Source organism: Tupaia chinensis, unplaced genomic scaffold, assembly GCF_000334495.1.
Source record: "Tupaia chinensis unplaced genomic scaffold, TupChi_1.0 Scaffold000078_1, whole genome shotgun sequence".
In the NCBI taxonomy this organism is placed as follows: domain Eukaryota; kingdom Metazoa; phylum Chordata; class Mammalia; order Scandentia; family Tupaiidae; genus Tupaia; species Tupaia belangeri.
Genome location: NW_006159539.1, coordinates 3,336,596 through 3,351,654, shown reverse-complemented (window position 1 = coordinate 3,351,654; position 15,059 = coordinate 3,336,596). Strand labels below are relative to the sequence as shown.

Here is a 15,059-nt window from a genome sequence, read left to right as displayed (position 1 = left end):
GCTGAACCCCAGACTGTATTTTTGTCAGGCTCCTCCAAACCTCTTGCAGTGACGTGGGCCAACACATTTTTCTTCTGCTCCCGCCGGCGGGAGGTGCTTTTCTGTCCCTCGAGCCCAGGCTGGTCCTGTGCCCTTCTCTCTGAACGTGGAAGTCTCTGGAGGAAGATAATGGCCACCCTAGACTTTGAGTCCTCTGAATCCCAGAGTCCTCATCTACCTGGTCTCCTTTACAGAGGGAACGTTCAACCCTCCCTGGCACTGTTGGTGAAGACACTCCAGGTTTGCGTCTAGAGTTGCTCAGTTTGAGATGACAGATCCCTTTCACCTGCTGGTCCAGATCAATGCTGGAAAGAGGGGGTCTCCAACCCTTGAGCCGTGTTGAACACCCATCGGCAGCGTCCCCTCCCCCCGCTGCCACATCGGGTCCTGGAGGATGGGCTCACTTTCTGCACCACTCCTGGGTCCTGGGGCCGGTGCTGCCTTCTCCCACACACTGTCAATCAACAGTGGAGGCTCCTGGCAGCCGGCTCCGCATGGACCTGGCTCGTGGCCCTGAGTCCTTCTTGGTTTTGCATGCCCTGCCTCCAGATCCCCACCATTCTTTACATCAGAGACTAAATCCTGTACTGGGGCCTTGGGCAGGAGAGGAACAGCAGAGCTGGAAGAAGGCTTAGAAACGACGTGGGTTAAGACAGGGAGACTGGGGTTCAGAGAAGAGAGGAACCCGCCTCTTCTCCCAGCACCTTCTCCACTGGTAACCTCGTACTTCCAGGGAGGACCTTGGCGATGCTCTCTGTGGACGGGAGACCCTGTCCTCTCTCCCACACAAGGTTAAGGACACATTTCTCCAGCCCCATCCTGTTCCTCCCGAGAAGCGCCTAGCCAGAAGGAGAGCATGGGCTGCCCACCACCCACTGCAGCAGCTCGGCCTGCCCCAGCCGCCACCAGCGTCCATCCCAGGGGCATCTCTGCCCACACAGCTTCACGCTGCGCCTTAAACTCTGCCAGACACACGAAAGCTTCCCATGGGCAGAAACACCCCCCGGCCCTGCTGAGGCAGTGAGCTACACCCTTGACCACTTCCCCGCCATCTGCCCAGCTGCATCTCCTGACTGGGTTTCAAAAAGCCACATCCTGTGGTCATGGAGAATTCGAGAAAGTGCTATCCAGAGAAGGTGATTTCAGCTGTCAACCCCGCACTTTGTGGCTAACGTTTTCCCTTTCCACACCCCTCCCAAATACCCAGCTGTATACGCAGTGGTCTGCAGAATGTCTGGATGGAGTTCTCTACCTGGCCCCGGGAGCCAGGGGCAGGGCACGTCTTTCAGAGCCTGTGTTAGCACTGCTGTTTAACCAGCACACGGCGCTTACTGCCAGGAGACACGGAGATGGGTAGGACAGAGCTCGTCCTCACAGCTCAACGCTCTACCCACTTCCTCCTCGGGTACGTGTTCGATCAACACTGACAGTTCCTATCATCCTTCAGAGACACGGTACTTCCCGCGGCTCTGATGACGTCGGAAACGTTATCAGGGAACTGCACCGGAGCCCTAGAAATCAGTATGAGGAGCCCCAACCCCAGTCCTCCAGAAGGTGGCTGTGTTTGGAGAGAGGGCCTTTAAAGGAGTCATTAGGGTTAGATGAGGTGATGGGGGGGGCAGGATAAAAAATGGCGGGTGTTCTCAGAAGAGCAAGAGGTGACAGGGAGGTGCACACACACGAGAGAGGCCATGTGAAGACACTGTGCAAACCAAAGGAGAGACGCCTCAGGAGAAACCAAACCTGCCAACGCCGTGGTCTTGGATGGCGGGCCGGATGCTCATGGCCGCCTGCTATAGGAACTACGGCTTGTCCCCCAATTATTCATGAGCTGGAAGCCTGGTCCCCAACATAATGGTGCTGAGAGGTGGTCGGACCTTTCAAAGGTGGAGCCTATGGGGTGTTGCCGACATCATGGGGGCCGTGCCGTAGTGAGCAGATGAACGTGCTCCCGTGAGAGAGAGTTCTTGCTCTCACGAGAACGGATTAGCTCCTCCGAGCTCCGTTATTATGAAGGTAAAAGATGGCTGCTGCAGGTCTCTGCACACACCTGCTGGCCTAGCTCCTGTCGGCCATGCTGGGCCACAGCACTGGAGGCTGGTCAGACGCCAGCCACAGCTTTGAGCTTTCCAGGCACCACAGATGTGAGGCAAGTAAACCCCTGTTCTCTTTCAATCACCCTGTCTCAGGTACTTCTGTTCAGTAACACAATAGCAGACGAAGTTAGCCCCCCAAATTCTGATGTTGAAATCCTAACCCTCGAGGCAACGGTATTAGGAGGCGGGGTCTCTGACATGTGACTAGGTCCCGAGGGAGAAGCCACAGGACTGGGATTAGTGCCCTTGTAAAGAGAACCCCGAGGGCCAGCTAGTGCTCTCCAGCAGGAGAGGACGCAGCGAGAAGATGCCGTCTACAGACCAGGTGGGCCCTCCAGGGCCACACCTGCGGGCACCTTGCAAGATCTTAGACCTCCCAGCCTCCAGAACTGGGAGAAATCATTTTTTTGTTGTGTACAGATTACTCAGTTTGTATTTTATTACAGCCACCCAGACGGTCTAAGACTATTTGGACTTCCAACTTCTAGAGCTATGAGAAAATAAACTTCCACTGCTTAAAGCACCCACTTTGTGGCGTTTTCTGCAGCCGTAGTAGACTACAAAGCAAAACGTGGACTTGCTTATTCATCAACTTCTGCTGAATGCCTACTACGTGCAAAGCACTGAGTGAGGCCCTCGGGGCAGCAGCAAAGTGAGACTCCACCAGCTCTCATTATGGCCAGGAGGAGTGACACAGCACAGATATTATGCACCATGGAGTGGAATACAAATCTTTTGGTAGAATGTCTCTATGGCAACTGCTTTGACAAATGCAAACTTGGGGGTGCAGCAGGTGACAGGGTGATTAAGGGAACTGGAGTCCCACATGGCCAACTACAGTTCAAGTCCTGGACCTGGCAGCTTACTTTCTCGCTTTCTCTCCCTCTCTCTCTCTCTCTGTCCCTCTCTGATCAAATTAAAATAAATCAATAAATCAATAATAATATTTTTTAAAAAGTTAAAATAATTCTTAAAAAAAAATAAAGAAAAATGCACACTTAGGGCCAGCAGGTACCATGGTGGTTGAGGCAGCTAGAGTTCACGTGGCCAACCACGAGGTTCAAGTCTTGGACCTGGAGGAACATGCCAGGTGTGTATGTGTGTGCATACCCAAAATCCTGAGAGAAGAGTGGAGGAAAGATTACAGCATGGCCATCCCCCTGGGAATGCTTTCTTACTTTCCCCCTCTCTCTGTCTCCTTCTGGCAAGTGCATGCATTCTATAGCAAATTGAAAGAAAAAAAAAGAGAGAAAGAAAAGGCAAATCCGATCCAATGTGGTTGAGATCTAAGGGAGCAATCTGAACATAATGTGACTTTGTATCTGCTTATCTGCAAAAAATACTAAATTAACACAGAGAGCTGTGCCCATCTGGATGGAGCGACACAGGAACACACAAAACACATCTACGCTGACTTCACTATGAGCACAAGCCATACCCATCAGCACTCGGTGTTAAAACTCTCCATCTCATTTCACGTGACTGTCCTCCCTTCACTTCACAGCAACACACAGCAGCACCCTCTGAGAGCCATTTCCACAGGCAAACTTGAGGATATTTTCAAAATTAAGTACCACTGCTATGTTAAAAACCGATGCATAAAACTATTTTATGACTTTTTTCTCTTTTTTTGAGAGAGAGAGATTTTTTGCTACAGGGCGTGTGTGCTCGCTGAAGAAACAGAGAGAGCTAGAGAGAGAGAAAGCAAAAAAGCACCCCCCCCCCTTCACAGGGGAATGGTGACACCACAATCCCTTCTCCTCCATTCTCCTCTCAGGACTTTAGGTATGCACGCGCACACGCCTGGCATGAGTTTTAAGCCACTGGGTTCAGGACTCAAATCTCAGTCTACCACGTGGGAGCCCAGTGACGTAACCATTACGCCATCTCCTGCTGGCCCCTATGCTATGATTTTTAAATTAATACTTTTTCTTAATATAACTATTCCTATGATGTCACTTTTTAGTACATAATCAAAATGTGCAGTGAGTAAAGCAGGATAATTAGTATACCCATCATCTCAACCACTTGCAACCTTTCATACGATAAGCTGTTGTTAACCACATTCTCCCCACTGTATTTTATAACACCAGATACTGTTTTTTCCAATCTATCTATAATTTATTAGGCTCCTGTTTTTGTTTTCTTATCTGCTGTTGACAAATTACTGAGTTTATGTTCTTAATCCACTTACCCCCATAAGGCTTATAGCATTTATTACATGATTTTGTATACGGTGGTGATTTTTAGGAACATGTATGTTATTTCATAGCAGAAATGACTTTGTTTAAATGTTTCAATAAGAAATTACATTTTAGGTAACTATGGCCTGGGTATGGCGTGCCCATAATCAGGATCACAAATAATGTCACATTCACTGCATAAACGTTATCACAGAGCCTGTGGATCTGACGAATGTGTCAATGACGACTCCTAGTGGCAAGGTACACTAATTGCAGGTAAAATATAGAAAAAAGCAATCTAGCAAAAATGGATCTTTTAATGTTAATGAAGGGTTAATGAAGCTATGACACAAGCCAAGTCAAATACATCTACTCACTTTCACGCAGCTTTTTTTTTTTTGAGAGATTTTTGTTACAGGGCATGTGTGCTCACCGCAAAGAAAGACAGACAAGAAGCGAGAAATCACCCCCTGGGAGGATGGCCATACCACAATCCCCTCTCCTCTATTCTCTTCTCAGGATCTTGGGCACACACGCACAGCCACCGGGTCCCAGCCTCAAACCCTGGTTGACTACATGAGAGTTCAGTGACATAGCCATTATGCTAACTGCTGGTCCCCACACAGCTTTTTATGACCTTTAGCTTCTTGGCTTAGTTACTGATTGATATTTTTTTCTAGAGTCAACAGACTTAGGAAGACAGTTACACTGACCTGTCATTGAGTTTTCTGAAGTACACAGCTGCTCTCTCAGCTTCTCCACATCATCGGGGTGTACCTGTTCATAGAGGGTGCTCCCAAACCACTCTGACTGGGGCTGGTTCAGAACAGGGGTGACTGAGTCAGACACATAAATCACTCGCCCTGTCTCAGCTGCCACTACAAACAGAAATCCATCAGCTGCCTCAAGGATGAGATGCTTCAGTTCCTGGAGGGGGGGAAAAAGATTATAATCAGCACAACACACTGAGAGACTCAAATCAAATAAACATTCTTATTAGCAGCCTTCAATTTATTTTATTCAGATACTCATTGGGGCAATACATAGTTGGGAACTGAGTGCCTTTTACCGGAAAATAGGCTGAAAAATGCACGGAGCTTGCTCTACCCGTAAGATACAGCTACTCTAAATACTGTTAGCCCTTAGAAGCCAGCAAGCACATGGCATAGTGGTTACATTGCTGGACTCCCAAATGGCTAACTATGGATCAAGCCCTGGACATGGTGGCTTGAAAATCACACTGGGTACGTGTGCCTGCGTGCCCAAGATCCCAGGAGGAGAATGGAGGAGAAGGGAATGTGGTGAGGCCATTCCCCCTGTGGGGTGATTTCCATTTTCTCTCTCACTGTCTCCGTGTGTCTCTCTCTGGAGTGTGCTCGTGCCCTCCAGCAAAAAAAAAAATACTCTTAAAAAACAAAACCAAGAAAGCACTGTTAGTCCTGTCTTAACCAGTCCTCTCTTAAGAAGAGAGGAAATTTCTAGCCTGGGTGGGGAAGGAGGGATCACCAGATGGGGCTAGGTTTCCAAGGTGAGAGCAGCACCACCCAAACCTTGAAACTGCAGCCACATTGTTGGAGTAGAAGAGCTCAGCACATGATACTTGACTGAAAAAGTGCTAGATGGAAAGAAAGAGAAGAACAGGAAGGGATGAAGAGGGAAGGGAGGGAACCGTACGCCTCTCTATCCCTCACCTGCCACACTGACAGTGCATCCCTATTCCTCCTTTCCTGTACTTCTAGCTGAGGGCCTGCCCTGGACACCACACATCTGACGGCTGCATGTCTGTCAGGCCTTCAGAATTCCGACACCGTCGCCATCTTCTTGACAGATGCTTGAAGCAGCCCCGGAGGTGGCAGGGCAGACAGCATTATCCGACTCATTTCACAGTGAGAAGAGCTCTGGGGTCACACTGACTCACCAGGGTCATGACTGTCACTGAAGGCAGGAAGGAAGCTGCTTGGGATCAATCAATGGGCACCAGGAAGCCTTGCCACCATCCCCAGAGGGCCATGGATGGGAAATCCAGCTTTGGTAAAAGGAGATGTCTTGTCTGTCTTCGCAGAGCCCAAAGGCAGCTCAAGTCTCACATTCAGCTAAGCCAGCTCTTTCCTGCAGAACGGGGTGGGCTCTGTACTGGCAGGAGCCAGGAACTCATTCTTCCACCTGTGCCAGAACCCACGGCCATCCCTCTAGTCACCTCGCACCCTGTCTAGGCCTCATGGAACAAGGGTGCCCTTCTGGATCAGCAGTGGGCAACCATTTTTTTTTTTTTTTGCTAAGGATTCTTTGTTCAAATGTAACTTTCTGTGCAAATTCTACAGTAAAACCCACGAAGGGTTAGCTGAGTGGAGGCAAAAGGTAGGGAGTCTCGATCTAGGTCCTGCCCTAAATCTCAATCAAGGGAGGTCAAGAACCCAAAGATTAGAGGGACCAGCGGGTGGCGTGGTGGTTGAGGCACTGGACACTCCCACATGGCCAACCACGGTTCAAGTCCTGGACCTGGTGGCTTGCTCTCTCACTTCCCCTCTCTCTGTCTCTCTCTGGTCAAATTAAAATAAATGGATGAATAAATAAAACTAAATAAATAATTATTTTTTTAAAAAAAAGAATCCAAAGACTAGAAAATGTTGATCTGCTAGTGAGTAGAACCTGGCAAGCTTTTGCACGCCTCTCTAAGCACTCTGCTGGGGAGGAATACCACCACCTTGGGCTTGGGAAAGAACCGCAGAAGCAGAACACACAATTTTTCAAGGAAAAGTTGAGTTAGCCCATTCCTCCTGCTTTATATCACTGCTGGCCTGTGTCTGCTAGCTGCTGACTTAGTTCAGAGGATCGGGGTAGCTTTTTATTTGCAGTATTGGGGTGATCTTCCCAATAGGAAGAGGTTTTTGTTAAAAAAAAAAAACAAAAAAGTGTAACCCATGACCAGCAGGTGGCACAGTGGGTAAGGTGGCTGGATTCCCATATGGCCAACCATGGTTCAAGTCCTGGACCTGGGGCTTAAGAATCATGCTGGGCATGTGTGTGTATGTCCAAGATCCCAAGAAGAATATGGGAGAGAAGGGATTGAAGTGTGGCCATTCTCCCAGGAGAGGGGGGGATTCCTCACTTTCCCTCTCTCTGTAACTCTGTCTCTCTCCGCTCTGGAGAGCACACGAGTCCTATGATCAAAACCTTAAAAAAAAAAAAAAAGTTAACTAAAGTCAAAGAAGTAGAGGACTCTGTCACTGGAGGAGAGGAAGAGGCGGATCAACTTCACTTGGGTAGTCATGCCTTCAGCTTCGGCAGTGTGCAGGGAGTGTAGGAAGGTCCTCAAGTGGGACAGACCTCGCCCTCGCCCTCACCCTCTCCCTGCCACCCTCCTCGCTGATGTTCCTGGGTGCACACTACATACTGCAAGGTCCTGCACCCTTGATCCAGAGCCAGCCTTGCCCCTACTCCCCAGTTACACAAGAGTAAGGATTAAGAACATGGATTCTGGGGACTGTCAGCTGGCATGGTGGTTAAGCCACTGGACTCCCACATGGCTGACCGCAGTTTGAGTCCCAGACCTGGTGGCTTGCTTTCTCACTTTCCATCTCTTTCTGTCTCTTTCTGGTCAAGTGAAAGAAAAATAATGGCATTAAATAATTTTTTAAAGGAAAAGAAAAAGAGCATGGATTTTGGAGTAAAGCTAGACTACTGTCCGCAGCTCTCCCACCCTGCTGGGTAACTTGGGGTATGTTCCTTAACGTCTTCAGCTTCTCCTTTTTCAAGCAGCTTCTTCAGTGAGAGTTCAGTGAGGTGCAGCGAGATCCTGCACGTGAAGGACTCCCCAAGGGCCTGGCGCACAGTAGGGCTGCACAAATGAACTGTTGTTGTCACCCAAAGTAACCGAGGGACGAGCATGGGCGGGACTCGGAGGGCTTTCACGGCCGCCCTCTCTCACTGCCCTTTCCGCATCCCTAGTCGCTTCAAGGTAAAGAGATTCATTCCAGATCCTCGCCCCGCAGGATCTCTGCTCAACCCCAGCAGCTAGCGGCGCTCACCGACCTCCTGCCTGGTCACCCACCAGACATCCTTCTCCATGCACTCCAAGCCTCCCGTGGAACGCTTCTACTCCTGCCTCCCTGATCCCTCGCCACCATGTGAGGCGGAAGGTAGTGCTTTTGCTTTTGTTTCGTTTTAATTGCCAAAGCAGGTGTGTGCTCAGCAGAGAAGAGACAGAGAGAATGAGAGAGCGAGAGAGGAGGCCGCCCTCCCCCAGTAGGTGTGGCCAGGTCACAATTCCTTCTCCATTTCTCTACCTTGTTGGGACGTGAGGCAGGCATGTACACATGCCAAGAGTGTTTTTGTCATGCCACTGGGGCTGGGATTTGAACTGTGTGGTTGGCCATGTGGGATGCGGCTCCTTTAACAATTGGCTACAGGGCCAACCAGGCATTTGTCTTTGCAGTGGCAGAAATGGGGCTTGAAGCCGATGCCCGAGCCCCCATGTCCAGGCCTTCCAGGTGGTGCTGCTGCTGCTGCTTCACCTGCCCAACCCCTGCTCGGGGAGGGATCTCAGGTCCCCCTGGGACCAGGGAGGGCACGGGCTGAGCTCAGTCTCCCGCAGACAGACAGAGGGTCATGCATGCTGCTCCGCTCCCCTGTTCTCTCTCAGCCTGGCTCCCACGCTGTGAGCACACCCGTGGCTCCTGCAGAATAAGCGACTGTCTCTCAGCCACACCTCAGGAGCTCCCCTTTTGTAGAATCCCTCCTGCTTCCCTCCTCCGTGCACACTCTGTGGCTCCTCTGCAGCCTGCCAATGCCATCAACAGTGTCATGTCCCCTGATGACACTGTGACCCTTCTCTGTGTCACTGTGCCACATCCCTGTCTCGTCACTCCATTGCTTTGAGGACTCTCCACTGTGCAGACGCCTCCTTCCTAACTGGCTCCGCCTCTCCACCATACATGCCGTGTTTCCCTCCCCGCCAGCCAGGATCACGGGCGGGCATACCCTGGTGTGCATGGATCACCTGGGGGCCGAACCCGCAGTCTTCCCTCTGGGCCCAGCAGTGCTTGGGCAGCGCGGCCCCACTGGCCTGAACTGTTTGCTATTAATTTTGTCAGAGGGTGCACGGGCCCACCAGGGAGAGAGGGCAAGTGAGAAAGCACCCCCCCATGGGGGATGGTCACGCTGCAGTCCCTCCTCCTCCATCTTCCCCTCCTTCTGGAATTTTGGGCATGCACACACATCCACCCGGTGTGGTTCTCAAACTACCGGGTCCAGGACTAGAGCAGCAAGGTCAGCCATGTGGGATCCAGCCGCCTTCACCACTGTGCCACAGACTGGCCCCCGAGGGTGCTTTCTACTGACATCTCTGCATCATTGCCCTATGGACATCGCTCACGTGCTCAATATTTAACTTTCCAGCGAGCGTCACTAAGGAATATGGGAAATATGAAAGCAAAGGCTGCGAAGACCTGCCTGACCAGCCTCTTGAAGAGAGCTCCTTTCCTTTGAGAGAGATTTTTGCTATAGGGTGTGAGCTTTTGCTGGAGAGACAGACAGACAGAAAGCAAGAAATGGCTCCTCTGGGGGGATGGCCACACCACGGTCCCTTCTCCGTTCTCTTCTCAGGATTTTTGGGCATACACGACACGCAACTGGTGTGAGTTTAAGCTGCCACATCCAGGACTCGAACCGCACTCAACATGGGAGTTCAGTGACATAACCATTACCCCACCTGCTGGTCCCACAAAAAGGTTTTTTGTTTCGTTTTGTTTGTTTTTTGAGAGCTCCTTGGTAAAGAGCAGAAACCACATCTTTTTTTTTTTTTTTACTGTGTATCAAATTTCCCCACAAGGGGACTTTTATTGATTGCTTTATTCCCTTACAAACGGGCCAACTGGAATCAAATGAGGTGAACATTCACCTCGGGATTTTGTCATCTTCATAATAGAAAAGATGAGGCTTAGAACTGGATCCCTTGACCTTTGCCCAGTCCCTTCCTCGCCCCTGAACCCTGTTTCCCCAGACAGTTCATCTCATCCTGGCAACAGGGGTTCACCCCCTTCCGAGGGTGACGTGACCGGGGAGGGAGGGCCACCGCCGGGCTGCGCAGGGTACCTGCTCGGTGAGGAAGGAGGGCTTGTACGCGCCGTCGGTGGACTTGTTCCCCGTGCCCCGCATGGACTTCATGTGCGACACAGCCATGCGCAGGATGGTGAGCTTGTCTGGCTTCCGGGCCAGCGCGCTGCATGTGGGCACCATGTCCGAGAGCTCGGTGATGTACTGCGTCATCTTGTTCCGCCTGCGCCGCTCGATCTCACTGTGGTTCTCTCTTCCCAGAAAGCACAGGTCAGCAGGGAGAGAGGGGAGAAGGATCAGACCAGGGGCCACGACCCAGCAGGACCGCAGGGCGCACGGACGGCACCGAGTGACCACAGGCCAGGGCCGAGCCAACGCCTAGCAGGGAGTGCTAGGCCTCTCTGTGTGGGGAGCACAGAGACTCCTACGGCCTCCATCTCTAAAATGCACTGAAACCTTCTCATTACTCCCCCGGACCCAAGGACTTGTTAGCAGCCACAGAACTTAAGACCTGGGGCCGGCAGGTGGCAGCCCGGTGAGGACGCTGGACTCCCACATGGCTGACTGCGGTTTGAGTCTCAGACCTGGTGGCTTGCTTTCTCACTTTTCTTCTCTCTAGGAACAGATTAAAAAATGCTAACGACAGGGACCAGCAGTTGGCGTAATGGCTATGTCGCTGGACTCCCATGTAGTCAACGGCGGTTCATGTCCCGGACCCGGTGGCTTAAAAACTCATGCCGGGCGCGTGTGCGTGCGTGCCCAAGATCCCAAGAGGAGAATGGAGTAGAAGGGATTGTGGTGTGACCATCCCCCCTGGGGGGTGATTTCTCGCTTTCTGTCTCTCTCTCTCTGTCTGTTTGGCGAGTCGCCCCTATAAAAAAAAACCCCCCCCAAAAAAAAAAAAAAAAAAAAAAGCTAACAACAAATAAAGTTAACTAGATAAATTACTCTTTAAAAAAAAAAAAAAGGAACCTAAGATGTGATACTTCTGCAGAATAACATTGTCCCATGTGCTTTCCAGGTGCACACTTGAATCACGCACACCCAGACACGCACGCACACGCACACACACAGAATGCAGTCACTGCTTGGGGTGTCTGGGTGACGCTGACCCTGCAGTACCAAGCACTACGCAGTCCCGCGCTCTGCACCCCACAGTACAGCAAGGCGGCCACTCCACAGGCAGCTGGGAACAAGCCTTTGTGCTACACGCTGACACTCTCTGCAGCACAGGAAGAGAACAGGTGCACCCCTGGCTTATTAAACTACAAACAGCCAACGAAAAGAGAAAGCACGTGAGGGATTTCTGGACATGGTCTCTGCGCCGTGTTAAGACGGAGACCAGCAGAAGGGACAGGAGTTCGTGTCCCTCCTGGGATGGTTACCTTCAGACTTGAAAGGGAGCCACGGCCTGCCCAGCCCACCCGCACTAACACAGGGCTGTCCTGTGGGGTAACGGAGCTGTCTAAAAATACACCCCGGGTCCGCGGCAGGATTTAGGGTTTCGCCGGAGCTTAACGAACAAGAGTGACACTAACGGCAGGGAAGAAACCACCCAAGGCAAGGCGCCTCCAACACTGCATGTATTAATTATCTTCACACTTCACGCTCCCAGCCGGAGGAACAGACGGCGATCGGACCTGACGACATGCACGTCACATGTGCTGGGGGCCTCTGTGAACATGCGACCTTGGTGGGGGGGGGAGGTTGCAGTGGAGGCCGCTGCAGGGAGCTGACCTGAGCTGCCCAGAGGGCACCTTCCATATGAACGCTGAGCTTGGCCCAGGAGCGCAGAGAACAGGGAGTGTCCGTCTCCTGTCCTGGGGCAGTGAGAGGCTTAATTAGGAAGGTAAGCAGACCCTGCGCGGTGGAGAGAGAGGCAGCGTGGGAACGAACGCCCATGGGAAGGAAGAATCACGGGAGAGAATGAGAGAGAGGAGGAGGTGTCCCAGGGCGGAGGGGCCGACACAGGTGGGCATGAGTGAGGCCTCGTCTGGCAGCAGCAGAGGAGGTAGATTCTGAGAAGGGGATCGGCAGGATCAAACAAAGGCCTGGGCTTGGAAGAAATGCAGGTGAGGGGGTAGAAAAAGCAGGCCTGCAGCCTGCAGGAGGGGGGCAGGCACCAGGCCACAACGAGGACGCCGCTGGGGAGGCTGGGGGAGGCCAGAGCCTCTGCATTCCATGCCCGGAGACGGCTTCTGGAGAGCTTCGAAGTGGGTGAGCCTTGTCAGGACAGAGGAGCCAGGAGCTGCCTGGGGCCCTGCAGAGCTGACCACGGGACGGTGACAACATTCCAGCACGGCCCCGTTCCCTTCCTCCCTGCGGCAGACGACTCCTGGGTAGGAAGGGATGGACATTCTGCAGAAGCGGCTCTCCGGTAACTGGGCAGGCTTGTGTGCTGGGCGGCGGAGAACAAAGGGACCAGAGGAGCAGGAGGGGAGGAGGGCGCAGAGACGCAGGGGCTGTGATGACAAGGGGAATGTGCTCTGGGATTCTGCGGTTCTCCGCTGCGTGCAGGAATCCTCCCGCGAAAGGTATGGGTGTTCTTTTTCCCTCTCTCCCAGCAGTGCCACAGCAGGTAACTACACAGCGGCTGGTCTTCAGTGTCCCCTGCATCTGTGCCCTCAGCCAGGAACTGTCACAGAGGCAGTGGAGGCACCCCCTTCCTAGCCCCTGTGCATTGGGAAAGGCCTGGGTAAGTTGCCCCATTGGGCCAGCTGCTCTTCGTTGAGGCAGGCCGGAAGGACGTAGGCAGTGCTGTCCAGGGCTGCTCGGACACCAGGCAAGAGCCCTGGCACGATAGTGGCCGTGCACGGGACACTAACCAGGGCCCGCTCCACTCGTCCCTACACTCCTGTGGGGGAAGAGGACCCTAGAGGACACGCTTTCCTCTCTGCTCAAAGCAGCTCCCCAAGGCTGGCTCCTGTGGCCCGCCCAGAGCACCCCGCCCACGGTGACCTGTAGGGTAAGACTAAAATCAAAAGGGGAATCCTCGGGACTCCTTGGCCGTCCTCCCTGCGTGAGAAGTCCTGCGAGCATTTTCTGTTTAGAAAGAGAACACGCTCCTCTCTAAGCTCAGGTGCACAGACCTAGGCTCCTGGAAACCGAAAGTCCTCTTCTTTTTCTGCCAAGGAAGATGCCTGCAGGACACATCAGCCTTGCCTATTCCTTATCAACAGGGTGTGATGGTCACACCTACACCCGAAACAGGGAGCCACAACCTGCACACCAAGGGGGCAGACCCTCCGTGCTTACACACCAACGAAACTTAAAGTATCAAAACGGGTGTGAGCGAAGGTCAACTCTATGGGAACGTCCGTGAACAGCTCAACTCTCAGGTAACTTTACAGGGTCACCAGCTAAACCCTGTGAAATGTAAGGAGTAAGTCAGGTCGGGTGCTGCCACCTCACCAGGGAGCTGCCAACAGAGGTCTGAGAGCCGTTTGCTGGCGGGTTCAAGAGAGGACAGCGATGCATCAGTGAGGGCCCGGGGTCCCGAGCTAGGTCTGCAGCCTAGATACGAGAAGCCCTCAGAAGGTCCTGGAAAGCAGGCAGAGTGGGCTGAACAGAGCACAGACTAGGTGGACGACGGCAGCGACAAGGACGGTTTGGTGCGCAATATCCAATTTCCCCTAGGTGATGAGTCTAACTAAAAGGATATTTGTGTCATGTTTCTACTCTTTCCTAATGAACTACGATGTAACTACATACAAGGGGTCTTTGAAAAGTTCACAGAAAATGTAGATTCGGAAAAAAAAAAAAAGAAAAACTGTGCATGGATTTCAAATTTGGGGGCCCTGAAAGAAACTCGTACGCTCACTCCATTGTCCCGCGAGCCTTCTGAAGGCCCCGAACACACAGAAGTCCCGTGAAGAACGTGGCGTGCAGTCCTGACTCTGCTGACAATGGCGCTGGTTAAACAAATATTCAGGAGGCCGTTCCCCACGGAGGCAGCTCATCCCAGCTGCAGGCTCAGGAAGGAATCCTGGGGCAGCCAGAGACTGCGTCTCCCGGGGGTCAGTAAGGAGGAAGGTGAGCCCAGCCTGGTAGAGCAGTTTGCTGCAAGTGGGACTGCGGGGCTGGAAGCACAGGGTCGACCCCAGGTCTGGATCCCGGGGTGTGTACACAGGCGCCCAGGATCCTGACAAGCTGGAGGGCTGCGGAAGGGGGCAGTGGCATGAAGAGCCCCTTCAGTGGTGTCTCCCTCTCTCCCTCCCTCCGACTCTCTTTCCCATGCGTGTGCACACACTCTCGATCATTAACAAAAAGGTAGGAAGGTGGCCCTGGACCGCTCAGGGTGACGATGAGGTTCCTGGCCTCTCCTGGAGGGCTACAGGGTCTCCATTCACTCGGGACAGAGACCAGGGAGGGGCCCGAGCCGAACCCTCAGAGGAGGGCGCCGTACCACTACCAACTGCCAGGGAGGAGCCTCTTTGGAGAACCACTTCCTGGTGTGTAGGATCCACTTCCTGGCTTCCCGAGGTGACGTTTCCTGGCCATCCACCGCAGGGTGGCTGACTGCTAACTGGGATTCCAGGAGACGGAGTGAGGTCAAGCCAGGGGGTGCTCCAATGCAGGGGCTTTCTCGGCCTGGGCCAGGAAGAAAGGCCTGCTCTGCGTCCCCACTCCTGTCCCCAACTCTGAGTCCCGGCCACCTGTCCTGTCCCGCTGCAGCCTCAGCACGAGG

General features: G+C 52.7%; 1 protein-coding gene across 1 annotated transcript in view; it reads right to left on the bottom strand.

Moving 5' to 3' along the window:
* The window catches only part of ARNT2 (aryl hydrocarbon receptor nuclear translocator 2), a gene marked incomplete at its 5' end in the record, with an annotated part of 112,042 nt that overhangs the window by 86,694 nt on the left and 10,289 nt on the right, over nucleotides 1-15,059 (bottom strand). Inside the window, 2 exon segments of the mRNA XM_014585061.1 lie at nucleotides 5,032-5,245; nucleotides 10,412-10,625. Coding sequence (XP_014440547.1) covers nucleotides 5,032-5,245; nucleotides 10,412-10,625 — 428 coding nt within the window.